Source organism: Neomonachus schauinslandi, chromosome 9 (genome assembly GCF_002201575.2).
Source record: "Neomonachus schauinslandi chromosome 9, ASM220157v2, whole genome shotgun sequence".
Classification (NCBI taxonomy): Eukaryota; Metazoa; Chordata; class Mammalia; order Carnivora; family Phocidae; genus Neomonachus; species Neomonachus schauinslandi.
Genome location: NC_058411.1, coordinates 51,983,463 through 52,003,018, shown reverse-complemented (window position 1 = coordinate 52,003,018; position 19,556 = coordinate 51,983,463). Strand labels below are relative to the sequence as shown.

Here is a 19,556-nt window from a genome sequence, read left to right as displayed (position 1 = left end):
CCTGAGTTAAAGAGTAGCAGGCTCCTCTGACTGAGCTAGCCAAGCGCCCCTGATTTTGATATTTGAAAGCAAAGGTGCTATTGAGAGGATTTATGATTAACAGCATTGTAGATAGGAAACATCATCTTGCAGAGAAATATTTTTGGAATCAGGGGTGCCTGGGTGGCTCAGTCCTTAAGAGTCTGCCTTCAGCTCAGGTCATGATCCCAGGGTCCTGTGATTGAGCCCCGCATTGGGCTCCCTGCTCTGCTGGAAACCTTCTCCCTCTCCCACTCTCCCTACTTGTGTTCCCTCTCTCACTATGTCTCTCCCTGTCAAATAAATAAAATCTTAAAAAAATATATATATATTTTTGGAATCAGATTCCAAAGGAGGAACTCGCAACCCAATTGTGATACTACTGAACCTTCAACAGAGATTGCATGGCAAGTGGTGGGTGAACTCAGGAACCTTGTCGCGGAAAGAGAAGAGAGGCCAGATTCGAAAAAAAAAAAAAAAATTTTTTTAAAGTGAGGATGTGAATGTAACTGAAAAGGACTGCTAATACTGTCAATGTAAGCAGCCTTCATTTGTCCAGAGGATAATTTCATATAACCCTTTAATGATCAATTCCCCAAGCCCCTAACTTGTTTCCTCTATTGTTTCCTTTTTTTTTTTTTTTAATGTTTCCTCTTGAGGAAACCTGAGAGGACCCAGAGTCTATATCATCCTGAAGTAGAGATTTAAGGCTGAATTTCTGTTCATGTTTAGTAGGTAAAGGGGTAAAAGCTGGGCAATTGTTGGGAAAACCTTAGATTTGCCCCGAAAGACAATATTTTCCTTTGGAGGGGTGGAGCGCTGTCTGTGTTTAGGATCAAGGATGTAAAAGACCCTAAACACTGTCTTTTGGCTTAGAAAGTCCCCACAGCGGGGAGAAAACAGCAGGAGCAGCTGCCGGGTCTTCGGCGGCGGCCGCGGGGCAGAGACCGGGCGGAGACCGGGCGGAGAAGGGGCGGGGCCAACTGCCCCTCCCCCCCGCCCCAGGATCCCGCGGAGGGCGAGGCCTGCGCGCAGCGTTACCACGTGATTCCTTCGCCTCCGGGGCACCGACGCATGCGCGCCGTGCTCTCGACGAGGCGGCCCTGGTGCTGGTGGCGGCTGCTGCGGAGTCTGTGGGACGGAGACGGTGGAAGTGCCATCTTCGGCTCGGTTGGCCCAGACTGCGGCTCATGGCATTGAGTGGCATCCGTCGTCAGGTCAGCCGGGGCGGGCGTCTTGGAATTGGCCGGGCGGGGTGCGGGGGGGTGATTGGCGGGGCAGGATGAGGCCTGCCTTGTTTCAGGCCGCACTGGGGTTGCGGCCTCCCTCAGCCGCCCTGTTTGAGGCCTGGCCTGGCCTCGGCTCCCAGCTGTCCATTCCTTTCTCCTTCCCACCTGTTGGGTGGAGCAGGGCGAGGTTACTTTTCTTAGTTAGACCAAACGTTTCTCTGACGAGTGCGCCTTATGAAGAAGGGCGGGGAAATGCGGGCCTCCACGTTGACTTAGGAAGCGTTTTGGGGGTTAAGTCTGAAGCCCTAGGTTTCCCAGGAGCTGGAAACCAGTGTGCTGGGACGACTGGAAGTGGAAGGGGCTCAATAGTAGCCGTCAGAGGATTGAGAGAATTCAAATTCTGTTAAAAGCTTGTAGGCGCCATGTAGTGGCACGTTCCGCGTTCCGACTACACAAGCCACACTGTTGGGACACTGAGTCACAGCACCCCAAAGATCAGCCAGAGCTTTTGGCAGCATAGCATAATCAGAAAAATCAGACATTAAAGATCCTAGTAGGATCTTTTAAAGACACCTATTTAAAAACAGTATTTACCTTTTGTAATCAGAAACCAGCACTGGTGTTTTTCTCGCTCTGAAATCACATCTTTAATTAAGTCGTACTGCTCTTAATGTGTTATTGATGATATTACAATACTGTATTATTTTATGCCGATTAAATTGTTTTTAGTTTGATGTTCATGTTGCCTTCTCTTTAAGGACTTGAGGTTATTTGGCAACTGATCCAGTCTGTTCAGAAATACTTTAAACTTTTTTTTACAGCTGGAAAGGTTGAAGCTTAAGAAAACACATTTTATACAGGGAAGTATGAAGCTCATGTTGGAACTTAAGTGTTTTGGTCTCTCTGGGATCTTAAGTGGATTGAAAAAAACAACTGTCAGGTACCCCCCTCACCCCTTTATCCCATTTATAACCTCATTCTAGAGTTGCACAAGTTGGAACTTTCCACTGTTCAGCTTCTGGTAGGGATAAAGTGAATGAAAGGAGTTGTGCTAAAGAACTCTAGTTCCTAGATTGTGAACTTTGGAATAATTAGGGGTTGACCAAAGATGCCTAATTAGTAGGTGGTATGAGATACTTGAAGTGAGAATTGAAAAACAGGGTTTTTGTAGTGTCAGAGTATTTGGTAATATTTTTGCTTGCTTACCTGTAGTTGAGTAAGAAAAAGAATTTTATAAATCAAATTATAAAAGGTGTGTGTACACGTATGTCATAAAGAGAAAGAATGGGCACCTGGCCACCTCAGTCAATAGAGCACGTGACTTTTGATCTCGGGGTTATGAGTTCAAGCCCCACATCTGGTGTAGAGATTATTTAAAAATCTTAAAAAATAAATAAGGAAAAGAACAGAACCTTTTGTGGTATGTTAATAACTAATCTGCATGAAACATAGGATTTTGTGTATGTGTGTGAAAAATAGTCAAAAGGAGAAAGAAAGTAGTAGTTCCAGTCGAATGGTGATTTTTTTTCCCCCCCAAAGACTTGGAGGTGATGCAGTCATTTATGTAAATATATGTATATAAAGTTAAGTTTCTGGAACATATTAAGTGTTTAATATGTGGAAATTAAAAAGGTCAATCTGTGAACATTCTTCTTAGCCTCTAAAACAGTTGCCAAAACCAGTGGTTATGATAGTCTCTTCTTAAACAACTTGTGTCTTCAGATTGGCTTATCTGTGGATGAGGAACAGAGTAACTTGTAGATTGCAAAGCTAGTTCATTTGCAATACTCAGATTACTGACTTTTTAGTCCTTAGTGATGACTTTAGATATTTTTGTGTTGCTCTGTTTATGAAAAGAATAATACATGGTGTGATTTTGAGTGCCTACAGGGAGTTAAGAGAGAGGTATTAAATTAGACTTCACATTTTTAATTAAGTATGGGTTAAGTGATCCTCCAAAAGACCTTTTAAATTTTAAGATGGCATGCTAAATTGTTAGTGAAATGTTTAATGTATGCTATAACTGAACTAAAAGTTGAATGTATGATATAGAACTGTATTTTTTAATGTACTACATAGTCACATTATAATTTACCATGTTTCCTTTCATGCTTGTGGACTTTGGGCCTCTAATAAGATTTTATAAGAAAGTGAAATGTAGTAAAAAGGCATTGTTTGAGAAAAGGAGGAAAGTTTTGTTAGTCTAAGAGAATAGAGTAAGCCAAGGTTTGGACATGAAAACTACATTGGGCTCTGTAAATAGCAATGAGGAGGAATACTGTAGGATTAGTATGTTTGAAAAGTTAAGTTGGGGCCAGATTTGTCACTCACTTTTTCAACAGAGATTTAGTGTGCTATTATATACGAGACATTGTTTTAGGTTCTAGGAACACAGTAGTGAATAAAACCATGGCCTCTGTTCTGTATTTAATATTATAGTAATATTAATTTATTAATAATTAATAATTTATGTATTTATCTGTAGCAGTAGCATAGCAGTATTTTTCAAATTTTTTGACTGCGACCCATAATAAGTTGTACATGTAATATTGCATCCCAATAAACACCAGTTGCATTCTGTATGTATTTCAACAATATGCCCTCAATGTGTGCGTGAACTCTGATATATTGTTTTTAATTCTGTATTTTTCCATTAAAAAAATGAGGAGCTGATTTGAAGCAGTCTGAAAATTGAAAAACATTACTCAAGAGGGGATATAAAATAGGGACTCCTGGCTGGCTGGCTCAGTCAGTAAAGCCTGCAGCTCTTGGTCTCTGGGTTGTGAGTTAGAGCCCCATGTTGAGTGTGGAGATTGCTTAAATAAACTTAAAAAAAAAAAAAGAGGGGAGATGATAATTACTTAAACTGTAGTAATAGCAGTGTGAGTGAAGAGGATAGTTAATCTTTATGGCAAGGTATTTGTGATTATTTTGTGAATGAGGCTTAGAGAGGTTAAGTATCTTGCTCAGTGTTCCCTAATGAGTAACTGGGCCAGATCTTTAATTCAGTTCTGTCCGACTCTAAAGCCCAAGTACTTTATTTATTTTTTTTTAATGATTTTATTTATTTATTTGACAGAGAGAGTGAGAGAGCACAAGCAGGGAGAACAGTAGAGGGAGAGGGAGAAGCAGGCTCCCTGCCGAGCAGGGAGCCTGATGCAGGACTCCATCCCAGGACCCTGGGATCATACCTGAGGCCAAAGGCAGACACTTAACTATCTAAGCCACCCAGGTGCCCCTAAAGCCCAAGTACGTTATTATACAACTTCTCATGTGGCTCTGAAAATAATATATTAGTTTTTAGTCTGGGGGGACTAAGGACTCTGATGCTATTTATTTATTATTCAATGAATTGAGTGTGTAGTACTAGTCCTCCCGGTGACTCTATCCCTGTGTATTGGTAGATCTGGTCCTTACTCACAAGAAACTTGTTATCTAGTAGGAAAGATGATATCAAACAAGTACCACAAATGTGATTTGTGCTATGGAGAAAAAGACAGAATGCTGTGGAAGCATCATTGAGGGAAGCTAACTAATTTGGAGTGTATGGGAAAACTTTTTAGGAAGTGATGTTTAAACTTCACAGAGGAATGAGGCTTCAGCTAGATTGAGGGTTCTAAGTGGGGATGGGGTATAGGGGTAGGAGAGTATTCCAGATGGAAGAAAGTGGGTACACTAAGGCCTTGAAGTGGAAAGGAGCTGAACTGGAAAACAAAACAAAACCAAACTTCAACAAAAATAGAATTTCTTGGCTGCAGAAGTTTTTAGAGAATGGGGAGAGTTTTGGTGTTAGCATGGGTTAGAATCCTGTCTCTCTTCCTTACTAACCATATAACCTTTGACAAATTATTTAATCTTAGTTTTGTTTTTCCCATTCTTAAAAATGGGTAAGTGCCATTCAGCAGAATACTTGTTCAATAAATGGTGTCTCAGGATTATCACAAATAGCTGGTAACTGAAATCATAGCAGTATATGATGACATGCTTTCATTCATTCATTCTTTCACAAATAAGTGTCTTCAGTGTGTCATGCAACTCAGTATGCAATAATTGAATTTTGTGTGTGTGTATAATCACAGCAAATGTCACAAAAGAATATACCTTTACTATGTGCGAAGCACTCTGATAAAATTTTTTTCCATTTTAGTTTTCATTTGCAAAAAGAGAAAAAGCTGGTCTGGAGCAGTCTGCAGTTTGAAAAATACTGGTCTAGTGGGGAGATAATGATTAAACTATAGCAGTAGTACTGTGAATAAAAAGAAGGGGATGGTTAATTTTTATGTTGGGTATACTAAATGAGTAAATTATTTGCTATGTTATAGTATAATATTATGGCTAAAAGAAAAAAATAGAGGACGGTAAAGGGGATCAAATATGGTAAAAGGGATCATGTATGCCAGGGATGGGAGCAAGTTACAATTTTAAATAGGATTGCCCAGGTAGGTCTTACTGAGAAGGTGACCAGTATTTCTTCCTCTCTCCCTCCCCCTCTCCCTCCTTCCCTCCCTCCCTCCCTCCCTTCCTTCCTTTTGAGATTTATTTATTTGAGAGAAAGAGAGAGGGAGTGGGTTTGGGAGCGGGTGTTGGGAGGGAGAGGGAGAGAATCTCCAGGAGAGTCTTTCCTGAGCACAGAGCCCCACACCAGGCTCAATCTGAGGACTTGGAGGTCATGACCTGAGCCGAAATCAAGAGTCAGACACCCCAAGAAGGTGACATATCAACAAAGGAGAAGGTAAGGAAGGCATCTGGGAGAAGATCACTTTGGGTAGAGGGAACAGCCATTCAAAGGCTCTAAGGCTGGAGAATATGGTCTGTTTTAGAGAAAACAAGATGTCAGTGTGGCTGGGGGTGAGTGAGGGCAAGAGTCGAGAAGATGAGGTCAAAAGATAAATGGTAGGAGGGGGACAGTAGGCCATTTCAAGGACATTGACTTTTACTCTGTGAGATAGAGCAGTGGAGTGGCATGGTCTTATTTATGTTTTAGAAAGAATACTATCTGCTATGCTGAGAATGGACTGGGGACAGGGAGGTAGGGGTGGGGTGCAGCAAAAGGGAAGAAGACGGTTATCTATAGAAGGTTATAGAAGACTGTAATAGTATTCTAGATGAGAGATGAGTGGTTTGAATGAGAATTGTAAGAAGTGGGATGCTGAATATATATGAAAGGTTCCATAACAAAGTGGTTGGGTGTGAGAGAAAGAATAATTCAGGATGACTCCCAAGATTTTTGGCCTGAGCAACTGAAAGGAGGATTTTCTGTCAGCAGATAATGGGGAAGGCAATGGATAGAGCAAGTTTTGGGGGAGAGATCAGAAGTTCACTTAGGGACATTTTGTAATTTGAAATGGTTGTGTATGTGTAGATGATAAAAATAGCAGTTAGATATATGGATGTGGAGTCTGGAAAAAAGGGCTGGAGATAGAATTTGGGAGTTGGCATATAATTAGTATTTGTATTTAAAACCGTGTGAGATTGGGAGTTAATGGAGATAGAGAGGGGTAGGACCTTGAAAGAAAGATCAAGTGCCTGAGGAGACTAGTGCTCAGGAGGAAGAGTGATTGTGAGATAGAAAGAGGTGATGGTGTGACTTGGAAGCCAAGTGAAGGAAATATATCAAATGGAAGAACATTATCAGCCCAAGGAGAGTGTTGGTTGAGAAAAGGAGAGAGTTGAGGACAAAATCTTGGGTGCTACCAATTCTTAAAGGACTGTTGTGAAGAAAAAAAAATTCTTAAGAATGGTAGGAGGAAAGCTAGGTGAATGTGATATGTCAGAAAAGGCAAGAAAGGAGAACCTTTCAAGTAGAAAGTCATCATTACTGTTGGATGCTGTAAGGAGTAGATCAGGAAGATGAATTAGGAAATGTTTAATTGGACTTAATGAACAAGAAGATTGTGACCTTGGCAAATTTTAGAGAGTGATGAAACCAAATTGAAGAGGAAATAGAGGTTACAGAAATAGAGATAAGAAGCTTGTACAACTTCATTGGCTTTGTCCTTAAAACAAAATCCAGATCCTTTTTTTTTAATTTAAAAAAAATTTTTTTTGTAAAGATTTTATTTATTTGACAGAGAGAGACACAGCAAGAGAGGGAGCACAAGCAGGGGGAGTGGGAGAGGGAGAAGCAGGCTTCCTGCTGAGCAGGGAGCCTGATGGGGGGCTGGATCCCAGGAACCCGGGATCATGACTTGAGCCGAAGGCAGACGTTTAACGACTGAGCCATCCAGGCGCCCCCAAAATCCAGATCCTTAACATAGGTTATGATTGATTACCCTTTATTTGTTTTTAAGCTGAATTGTCGTATATATGTTACAAATTATATAGAAGAAGAAGAAAAACATCTACATGTTTGAATGCTATTGGAAGTGATTTAAGACACTGAGAGAAACTGCTAAGTGGAGAGTAAAGATAATTTAAGATCCACCATTCTTGAGAAGATGGGTGGGAGAAATGATCAGTTCATGAGTTCAGGGTGTGACCTTTGCTAGGAGCAGAGATATTTTATCCATTATGACCAAGGGAAGGAGGAGGACCAATGATGATTATGTATTTCAGCCATTGTAGGAGTGCTATAGTAGAGATACAAAACAAATACTTTTTGAGAGTGGAAAAGAGGCAAGATTATAAATGAGGCAAGGGGATTCGGAGGTTGGTATCATAATAGATTTGCTTCTTGGAGATGTAAAGAATTTTAAGAAAGAAATGGAGGCTTAATAGAAATATAAGGATAAAGACTTACCATTGGTTGTGGCAACTAGCTCATTATGAGAAATTAGTATTTTTATTTGGAGTGGTATGGACTGGACTGCATGGTGAACCAACAGATGATTATTTTCCTGGGAAAAATGCTGCAGTGAACACCCTTGTTCATGATTAATTCTTTAAAATGGACTTTAAAAAGAATTATTTCTAACTATAGAAATGTCACTTTTTATGTATTTCTCTTTTATCTAGCAACTTTGTTAGTCTAATCCTTCTAATAGTTGCCTGTGGATTCCTCATTATTTCTTTAAGAGAAAATTCTACAAGTGTTATTGGTAGGTCAAAATATACTTAATTTTAAGGTTTATGCTACATGTTAGCATATTGAAATTTGAGAATATAACCCAAAAAAATAGCTTTTCAAAAACGGGCATTTACATGAGATGTACTGTGATGTACTTAGTAAAGCCAAATATTAGGAAGGACTCAAACCAAATTGAGGGATATTTAAGCAAATCCAGCGTATTGCCCTTCTTGCTTATCTATGTTTCTGTGAATGCGCTAAACAAGGACTTGTCTCAGAACTGCTCTTTCTGCTGCCTGGAATTTTCTTGCTCTACATATCTGTATAATTGACTTACTACATCATCCTCTCTTTTTTTTTTTTTTTCCCTTAGCACTTAGTATTTTTTACATTTTTTTAAACTTTTTTTTTTTTTTTTTTTTTTTAATAAATGTCCGTATTCTTTGGGACACCTGGGTGGCTCAGTCGGTTAAGTGGCTGCCTTTGGCCCGGGTCATGATCCCAGGGTCCTGGGATCAAGTCCCACATCAGGCTTCTTGTTCAGTGGGGAGCCTGCTTCTCCCTCTCTCTCTCTATCTGCTTGTGCTCTCTCTGTCAGATAAATAAAATCTTAAAAAAAAAAAAAAAAAAGAAATGACTGTATTCTTCAACTAAAATGTCAGCTCCTTGAGAGTAAGGACTTTGTTTTGTTCACAGTTAAATTTCCAGTGCTTAAGACAGTATCTGACACACAGAAGTTGCTCACTAAATATCTATTGAATGAATATTATTACACAAGGAAATGATATTGGTTAGAGATTTTTTTTTTTTAAGATTTTATTTATTTATTTGACAGAGATAGAGAGCTCAAGTAGGCAGAGTGGCAGGCAGAGGGAGAAGCAGGCTTCCTGCTGAGCGGGAAGCCCAATGTGGGGCTCGATCCCAGGCCCCTGGGATCATGATCTGAGCCGAAGGCAGACGCTTAACCGACTGAGCCACCCAGGCGCCCCTAGAGATTTAAAAAAAAAAAAAAACTAAATGAACAGGGTTTAGCATAATTTGTAAACCTGATTTCAGTAAAATAAAAAATAAGATAACATAAAAATGAAATAATATCGTGTAAACCCTAGAGGACAAAGGACAGAAGAGGAAGTATCAACATGAGAATTAAAACGTTTTGGAAGAAAAAAGATGGACTGGATTTAACTGATGAACTTAGGTTTTCATTTTTCTGCATTCAGTTCTTTGCCTGCAGAGAGGGAAGTTAATAAGAAATATGAGGAGTTGTCCCACAAAACTCCAGAAAGGCTCAGGAATATTGGTTACCACGTGCCTCTGAAAGTGAGAGTGGTGAGTGGAGCTAAAAATTCTAGAATTGGTTGGAAGTCTGGAGTAGTTTAGACCCTCCATTTTCCTTCTCCATATAATATAACTAGCAAAAAACTAGATGTTTATTATTTGAAAAGGGTGGAATAAGAGAAGTTTTGACACAGCTGATGGGAGTTGGGACAGGGGTGAAGGGTCTTGATGAAAATGGAAAATTGAATGAAAGTGTACATATTGAATGGTGAGATCACTAGCCCTGTTTTTCTTCTTTGTCCCAGAATGCTTACTGCCTTCTGTATATATTTTTAGGTTGAAACATTCTTCTTTGGGAAAACTTAACACCAGGGAAATGATGTAAAGCCCTGACATTTAGTGAGTTCCCCCTCAATAGAATGCCATCCTGCACTGAGGTTCAGTGTTCAAGCTTTATGTAGCTTCTGATTTTGTGTGATGCCTCACACTTCTTGAACAGCAGTTTGAAGATCACTCTACTTGAGAGACCAAAACAAATAGTCAAAAAATGCTCAGAAGAGACAGTGCTGAGAACAGAAGAAAATTTAAAGTGATTTATAGAGACATAGGAGATATTGCACCAGTGAAACAGGAATAGGAGACTGTAAAATGGATTATTCAGAGTAAAAAAAGGGAATTAAAATTTTGATTCATATATTAAAAATCTAGTAAAAGTGATCACTCAGAGTAGAATGAGTCATAGGGATGGGGGAGAAATGTAGGAAAAGGTAAGAAAAGTAGAGGATCAGTCCAGGAGGTCCAACAACTGAGTAATGTGAGTTCAACAAAGATAAAATAGAAAACCAAGGGAAGAAAATTATTACATAAATGATAAATATGGAATATAAGAATTGAATGATGTAAATATCTAGAGTAAAATAGGCCTTCTGAATGAATGCCAGCAGAATGAGTAGAAAAGACTTACCCTAAGGCTCATCATTTTGGAATTTCAGAACACCTGGATTAAAAGCTGCCATGGAGAAAAACAGGTCTCAAATAGAGGAGTTTTCTCAATAGCAACACCCTAGGGGCACCTGGGTGACACAGTCGGTTAAGCGTCCAACTCTTGGTTTCAACTCAGGTTGTGATCTTGGGGTTGTGGGATTGAGCCCTGTGTTGGGCTCTGCGTTCAGGGTAAAGTTGGCTTGGGACTCTCTCTTCTTCCCTCCCTCCCCTTCAGCCCCTCCCCTCTGTGCTAGTGCACAAGCTCTCTCTCAAATGAATAGATCAAAAAAAAAAAAAAAAAAAGCAACACCCTATGCTAGGAAACAATGAAAAGATCCCTTCAAAACCTTTTTTTTTTTTTTAAAGTAATCTGAATGCTTAACATAGGGCTCAAACTCACCACCCTGAGATCAGGAATCTAGTAAGAGCAAAAAATGTCTAAAATTGAAAAATCAAGAAATAAGATAGACCTCCAGATAAACTCTATTGTCTGCTGGTTTTATGGAGTCAAAGTCAACAGCTTTTTTCCTCCTTTTAAAACTTCTGCAAAAATTCTTTTGTCAGGGCACCTGGGTGGCTCAGTCGGTAAAGCGGCTACCTTCAGCTCAGGTCATGATCCTGGGGTCCTGGGATCGAGCCCCACGTCTGGCTCCCTGCTCAGCAGAGAGCCTGCTTCTCCCTCTGCCTGCCACTCTGCCTACTTGTGCTCTCTCTGTCAAATAAATAAATAAATAAAATCTTAAAAAAAATTCTTTTGTCTTTTCCTCAGTTATTTTATTTTTATTTTTTATTTTTATTTTAAAAGATTTTATTTATTTGACAGAGAGATAGTGAGAGTTGGAATACAAGCAGGGGGAGTTGGAGAGGAAGAAGCAGGCTTCCTGCCGATCAGGGAGCCCAGTGAGGGGCTCGATCCCAGGACCCTGGGATCACGACCCAAGCCGAAGGCAGATGTTTAACGACTGAGCCACCCAGGCACCCTCCTAAGTTATTTTGAAGTATAACATCAGGATTGGAAAATGCTATTTGAGGAATTTGTTTGCAGTGATACTTTGATTTATGTGAATTTATAGACTTCCACATGCTTTTATCTCATCTGATGTTCTCAACAGCCCTATGCAAATATTGTTAGTCCCTAATTTAGAAGTGAGGAAAGTAAGACTGATGTAGGATCACATGCTATTAAGGGAGAGAACTTAGACTCACTCCCCTTAGTCCTGTTCATTCTAATATTTACTGTACTATATCTCATGATGAAAGAAGGATTTGGATGGGTACCGGGGTGGCTCAGTCAGTTAAGCATCTGCCTTTGGCCCAGGTCATGATCCCAGGGTTCTGGGATCGAGCCCCATGTTGGGCTCCCTGCTCATCGGGGAGGTTGCTTCTCTCTCTTCTCCCTGTTTGTGCTCTCTATCTCTGTCTCTTTCAAATAAATAAAATCTTAAAAAAAAAAAAAGGATTTGCAAATTCTAATTCCTAGTCTTTTGTACTTTATATTTCCTAATTTACTTATAATTAAGCTGTTGTCTTACTTTTTTTTTTGTGATAAAAGCCACATAACATAAAATTTACCTTAACTGTTTTAAGTGTATAGTTCAGTAGTGTTAAGTATATTCACATGGTTGTAAACAGATTACCAGAACTTTTCATTTTACAAATCTGAAACTATACTCATTAAACAGCTCCCCTTTTCTCCCTCACTGCATTCCCTGGTAACTGCATTCTATTTTGTTTCTATGAATTTGATTACTCTAGATACCTCATATAAGTAGAATCATACAGTGTCTTTTTTTGTGACTGGCTTACTTCACTTAGCATAATGTCCTCAAGGTTCATCCATATAGAATATGACAGGATTTCTTTCATTTTAAAGGCTAAAGAGGGGCGCCTGGATGGCTCAGTTGATTAAGCATCACACTCTTGATTTAGGCTCCGGTTGTGATCTCGGGGTTGAGAGATTGAGCCCTGCTTCAGCTCTGTGCTGGGTGTGGAGACTGCTTAAGAGTCTCTCTCTGCCCCTCTCCTCTTGCTCGCTTGGGCGCTCTCTCTCACTCTTTTTCCCTCTCTAAAAAAAACACCCGAAAGGCTAAATAATATTTAATTGTATATACTACATTTTGTTTATTCATCTGTCAGTGGACATTTGAGTTGCTTGCTCCTTTTGGCTGTTGTGGGTTGTGCTGCTGTGAATGTGGGCGTGCATGTAGCTCTTTGAGTCCCTGCTTTTAGTTAATTTGGATATATACCAAGTGGGATTCTTTGGTCATATATAGTAGTTCTGTTTTTAATTTTATCAGGAACCTTCATACTGTTTTCTGTAGCTGTTGCCTCATTTTACAATCCTACCAACAGTGTGCAAGGATTCCAGTTTCTCATCCTTGCCAAGACTTATTTTGTTTTTTTGTTTTTGTAGTAGCTACCAATGAGATACCTCATTGTGATTTTGATTTGTGTTTTTCTGATGATTAGTGATGTTGAGTATCTGTTCATATGCTTGTTGGCCATTTGTATATCATCTTTGGAGAGATTCTGTTGAAGTCTTTTACCCATTTTTAAATCAAGTTACTTTTTTGTTTCTGAGTTGTAGTTCTTTATATATCCTGGATATTAACCCATAATTGGATATAAGATTTACAGATATTTCCTCCTATTCTTTTTTTTTAAAGATTTTTTTTTTTTTAAGATTTTATTTATTTATTTGAGACAGAGAGAATGAGAGACAGAGAGCATGAGAGGGAGGAGGGTCAGAGGGAGAAGCAGACTCCCTGCCGAGCAGGGACCCCGATGCGGGACTCGATCCCGGGACTCCAGGATCATGACCTGAGCCGAAGGCAGTCGCTTAACCAACTGAGCCACCCAGGCGCCCTATTTCCTCCTATTCTTATGTTGTCTTTTCACTGCACAAAAGTTTTAAACTTTGAGATAGCCCATTGGGAGAGAGAATCCTCAAGCTGACTTCCCTGAGCACAGAGCCCCAGCAGGGCTTGATCCCAGGATTGTGAGATCATGACCTGAGCCAAAACCAAGAGTTGGATGCTCAACCGACTGAGCCACCCAGGCGTCCATCCCCGCTTCTTTTTTAACATTCCTTAGATTTATTTGGTTATAGTTAATTCTTCCAGTGGCATTCAACCTCAGAAGGTCTCCTGACTTAACATGTTAAATTTCTCCTTTGTTGGCATAAAATTTGCTTCATACTATATTTTGAAATAATGTTTTAAACATGTTTTAAAATTTGGATTTCATATCTGCTTGACAATTTACAAGATATTCTCTATATACACAAAAAAACTAGTAAGAAAAACTCACAAAAAATGTTTTATAATGTATATTATAAAGATCTTATCTCCTTAGTTTACAAAGATCTTGTACAAACTAATAAGAATAAAAATTAGTAATGTAATAAGGATGTGAAGGCATTTAAGAAAAAAATAGAAATCCAGCTTTCTCATAGTTAAAGAAATGCAAATCACAATGAGGTACTGCTTTTTCTTTTTTAATCAAATAAACAAAAATTAAGTTTTATGGTATTTAGTGCTGATAGGAGGAGATGGAAAAATGACCATTTCCATGCATTGTTAGTGGGTTAATCAGTTAGGACTTCATTTGTCTGTAAGTAATAGAAAACCTGTCTATTGCTAATAAGTTTAAACAAATAGGGATTTATTTTTGCACACAGTGTGAAGTTGGCATTGTGTTATTAGTAGCTGATGACGTCAGGGCTGGCATTTCTTAATTTTCCTTGCCCATCCCTTATTGGCTGCTTTAAGGACATAAGTTGTTTTAGATATGTTCACATTCAAGGTGATAAGAAAGTGGTGGAACCTACACTATTTGTGACTGTCCCTTTTTCTCAGAAAAGCAAAATCTTTCTCAGAGCTCTGTAGCAGTTCCATGATTCCCTACATGGGGCTAGATATATTGCTACTCTGACCAAAAACATTGTTTCACTAGGAAGATGGTAAGAGGGGATACTGGATAGGCAACTGAAAGTGTCTTGCTACATGGCTAATACAGTTTTTCTGGAGATAAAATTTCAACATTTTCCCAGATTTAACATACATGTATTCTTTGATTAAGTGGTTCCATTGTTCAGAGATCAAGAATGAAATTAATATATTCCTTTAATAGCTAACTGGGGCTTTTAAAAGGTGGTTTTGATGATGCCAAATAAACATTTGGAAGATGTTCCTCTTTATTTGTGTTTCCACAGATCATTAACTGAAGACGAAATAAACAACTATGCAAAATTCTCACATGGATGAGTACAGAAATTCTAGTAATGGCAGCACAGGCAACAGTTCAGAGGTAGTGGTAGAACAGTCTGCTGATTTCAGTACTGAGATTATGAATGTTACGGAAATGGAACAGTCCCCTGATGGATCTCCTAATGTGAATGCAACTACAGAAGAAAATGAAATAACAAATGCTGTGGACCTTCCAGTGACAGAAACGGAAGCAAATTTCCCTCCAGAATATGAAAAATTCTGGAAAACTGTAGAAAACAATCCTCAGGATTTTACAGGCTGGGTATATTTGCTTCAGTATGTAGAACAGGAGGTTAGTAACTATTTAAATGGGACTAGAAGGGACAGATTAATCAAGTAATATCAGATGAGGTTTACTGTTTTGTAATTAAAATTGCCTCTTTTATAATTTTCAGATTAAGTTGAATAACATTAGATATGTACATTTTTCACCTTTAAAAATAACTTTTATAACATTTGTATGTATTTGTCAATATTAGTACAAAGTCTAATATTTGTAGTAATTGGTGTGTGTGCATACGTGTGTGTATAATCACTGAAATAAAGTTACCTTGCTATTTGACAGAATTACTTCCTTTTGTTTCAAAGGATAAGACTGTAATATGCAGGAAAAAGATCTGTGTGTGTGTGGTTTTTAAATCTGCCAGTTTATTTTATTTGAGATAATACATTTGGAAGAAATAATAACTATTTTTGTGACACAAACTTCCGGGATTTTTAAACACCTTGTTTTATTTTCATCAGAATCACTTGATGGCTGCCAGGAAAGCATTTGACAAATTTTTCATACACTATCCGTATTGCTATGGTTACTGGAAAAAGTATGCAGACCTTGAAAAGCGGCATGACAACATTAAACAATCAGATGAGGTGCGTACATTACTGAATAAAATTATCTCCATTAGGTACTGTAAGCCAAATAATAACGAAACAAAAACTTTTTTTTTTTTTGGCTGGCAGTACCTACGATTTATGGTCAAACAATTTTATAGGGTATTTTATTTGCATTTGTCACTCTTGTGGCATTTGTAGCTAATATTTTCTCTCTTTGTTGGCAGGTGCGTTAAACCTCTACAGTTTGTCAAGCTTTGCAGTGCAAGCCTCTGTATTACACTGCAGCTTAACAAGTAGGGCAGGGCTTTTCTCTCACTTACATTTATTTCTCATTTTCCAAACAATATAGTTGGTTTGCTAGTCACATTTGCTACGTCTTATTGCATTTTTGGTCAGACGCTGTCATTGATGCTCTAATGGGTCTGTGCCCTATGGTCTGTAACCCAAAGCCTGCCCACACAACCCGGTCAGAATGCAGGGACTGCTGCGCTTTGAAGATCAAGACTCTGCACGTGGGGATCAGAACATTGCCATGTTCTATCCAACCTCCACCCAAATGGTAATGGTAGATTATTTAAACAAAATTCCAGTAATTAGTATTTCTAAGGTTCACCGGATAACACAGTGTTGCCTCTCTGTTAAGAAATAATTAAATATTTGAAGTACAGTTTGTTGTTTTCTTCTTAGGTGTATCGTCGGGGGCTTCAGGCAATACCTCTTAGTGTTGACCTATGGATACATTATATAAACTTCTTAAAAGAAACATTGGACCCTGGTGAATCTGAGACAAATAGTACAATAAGAGGGTATGCTAAACATTGATATTTTCAAATGCCTTCGAAGTAGAAATAAGTATTCTGATGTTGATAATAGAACTACTCATGAATGCTAAACTGAATGTTTAACATACATTTCTTTTTCACTATTTAAAAAAATGAAACATGTAATAAACTTATGCATGATTATAAAAATTACAGATGATAATGCCCTCATTTCACACCCCATTACTTATGTTCCCAATCCCATTCCCTTTGTGGTTTATGAATTGTGTGTTCTTTCATATACATACGGATGTGCGTACGTGTGTGTGTTGTACATACTTGATTCTTTTTTTTAATGTAACAATGTTTTGGAATCTCTCCCTATCGTAATTTTTCAGGCATTGCAGAAGTATTTTGTGGTATCAAAGTACTGTATTTTATTTGCCCAAATCCTTATTTATAGGAAATAATCAGTGGCGCAGGAAACATGTTTGTATTAGTCATTATTTATGTAGAGCATGCTGGAAATGGAACTTTTGTCAAAGAACACACAACTTTTATCAAATGTTCTTTCAAAAGTGGTATCAATTTTAAACTCCCACAGTATATGAGAGTAGTCATATTTTCCCATAGCTGTGCCACATTCTCTTTAACCTCCAGTGATAACTCAGATAGGCAATTTTAGGTTGCCTATCTCTAGGCTGCTCATCCCAGTTTGCCATCTTTTCGTGTACTTGTATAAGCCATTTGCTCATTGCCTGTTCATATCATTTGCTTATTTTACTTCTGGATTGTCCTTTTCTTATTGATTATAGGAAATTTTAAATGTGTTTTTGGTTTTTATTTTTATCAAAGTGTGTGCATATAGTTTAAAAAGTCAGTGTTAAACTGCTTATAACAAAAAGCAGTCCCTCTTCAAGTATTTTAGCTGTTTCTTGTATTTTCTATATGTTTATAATAGTAGCTCTTTCTCTCTCTTCATTACATTATGATTTTATTACGGTAGATCAGATTTTTAGTTCACTTATACTCTGTCTTTCCATATCTTTTCCCATATAGATAGGTTTCAAAGCCTTTTATTTTTCCTGGAGTTAATTACCCCTTTTTATCCTTACCTCCTTTTTCCCACTTGCTTAGTTTTCTTTGAACATTTAAAATTTCCTACCCCTGGGGCGCCTGGGTGGCTCAGTCGTTAAGCGTCTGCCTTCAGCTCAGGTCATGATCTCAGGGTCCTGGGATCGAGCCCCACATTGGGCTCCCTGCTCCGCAGGAGGCCTGCTTCTCCCTCTCCCACTCCCCCTGCTTGTGTTCCCTCTCTCGCTGTGTCTCTCTCTGTCAAATAAATAAAATCTTTAAAAAAAAAAAAAAAAAATTTCCTACCCCTTCCAACAGCTGGAAGTTGTTCGGTAGTTAGTACTCATAACTGACTTTCCACAGTGTACAAATGCTATGTACATTTTTTGGAAGCTAAAAAATGTATATATCTAGTGTTACTCTACTTACTCTGAAAATTGTGAAAGGGAATTATACTCTGAAATTTGTAAATTCCATTTTTTACCCTTCCTCTTGGGGGATATCCTTGGAACCTTCTCTTTCTGTAGTCTGGATTGGTTGCTCTGCTCTGTTCTGTTTCTGCCATACAGCAGTTATTTTGAGATTTCCTCATCATGATTCTAGGAGATACCTTTACCTCTTTCCTGGGTTTCAAGCTCTAATTTTGAGAGTTTTTTAGATCCTGTTTTTTCTTGGCTGATGCCTACCTTTATAGAAGAGTGCGTCCTATAACTTCTTGATAAAGGATGCTTGGGATGAAAAAAAAATGAAGAGTTTGTAAGTCTGAAACACCCAGTTGATCAGTGGGGTATAGAATTTTGAGTTGGAAGTAATTTTTCCTTAGGGCTTTGAAGGCATCTCTTCACTCTTACAGCTTCTGGTGGTGTTATTGAGAAGTATGGTAACTCTCTGGATTCCCTTTGTATGACTTGTTTTTCCTCATGGATGCTTTTAAAATGTTCTCTTTATCTTTGCTATAAATGCAGTTTTATAATGATACACTTTGATGTGGGTTTTCTTTTTCTAATTTATTGTGTTTACTTAGTGGGCCTTTTCAATCTAGGGTGCTCATGTCTTTCTCTTCTGAGAAATGTTATTATTGGGATACCTGGCTGGCTCAGTCAGTATAGCATTCAGCTCTTGATCTTGGGGTCATGAGTTGAGCTCCATGTTGGGCATAGAGTTTGCTTAAAAAAAAAATAAAATTAAAAAAAAATGTTATTATTGTGTATATTCTTAGGTTGATAATTCCCTTCCTATGGTTTTCTCTATTGTTTTTAATAGTTGGACATTGGATCTTATGTTTTAATCATTTAATTTTCTTATTTTTGTTTTTACTTTTTACATGTCAGATTTTGTTGGGCTTTTTGAGGTATTTCCTTGACCCTTGTATTGGATTTTTCCTATCTGCCATCATTTTTTTAATGTCCAAGAATCTTTTTTTTTTATTGTTCCTTTTCTTATCTCTTCCTATTCTTTGTTACATGGCTTAATATCTTTTTATTACTTTTTTTTTTTTTTAAAGATTTTATTTATTTGACAGAGAGAGACACAGCGAGAGAGGGAACACAGGCTGGGGGAGTGGGAGAGGAGAAGCAGGCTCTCCACTGAGCAGGGAGCCCGATGCAGGGCTCGATCCCAGGACGCTGGGATCATGACCTGAGACGCTCAACGACTGAGCCACCCAGGCGCCCCTTTTTATTACTTTTTAAAAAGTACTAAGGACTGTTAAAGTTATCCTCTGCTCCCATCACGGTTTTCTCTGAAGTGTTTTTGTTTACTCTTCTTTTTTTTTTTTTTAAAGATTTATTTATTTGACCGAGATCACAAGTAGGCAGACAGGCAAGGCAGGCAGAGGGAGAGGGAGAAGAAGGCTCCCTGCTGAGCATGGAGCCCAATGCAAGGCTCTATCCCAGGGTCCTGGGATTGAGCCCCATGTGGAGCCCTGCTCAGTGGGGAGCCTGCTTCTCTCCCGCCCACCCCCGCCCCGTGCACACACTCTATCTCAAATAAATAATATCTTTTAAAAAAAGATGAGTTTTTTTTTTTTAAAGATTTTATTTATTTATTTGACAGAGACACGGCAAGAGAGGGGACACAAGCAGGGGGAGTGGGAGAGGGAGAA

At 38.6% G+C, this 19,556-nt stretch overlaps 1 protein-coding gene across 5 annotated transcripts in view; it reads left to right on the top strand.

Annotated features, from left to right (window-relative positions):
* The first annotated feature begins 1,125 nt into the window (after nt 1-1,125).
* Nucleotides 1,126-19,556, top strand: part of PRPF39 (pre-mRNA processing factor 39) — a 36,294-nt gene continuing 17,863 nt past the window's right edge. Inside the window, exons 1-4 of one of the 5 annotated variants that reach the window (XM_021701446.2) lie at nt 1,126-1,235; nt 14,729-15,075; nt 15,528-15,653; nt 16,305-16,423. In XM_021701446.2, coding sequence (XP_021557121.1) covers nt 14,758-15,075; nt 15,528-15,653; nt 16,305-16,423 — 563 coding nt within the window. In that variant the 5' untranslated portion in view covers nt 1,126-1,235; nt 14,729-14,757. Of the gene's footprint in view, nt 1,236-5,928; nt 5,980-14,728; nt 15,076-15,527; nt 16,177-16,304; nt 16,424-19,556 lie in introns of those variants that run through there. The other 4 variants (XM_021701447.2, XM_044918022.1, XM_044918021.1 and 1 more) reach the window with 4 other exon arrangements.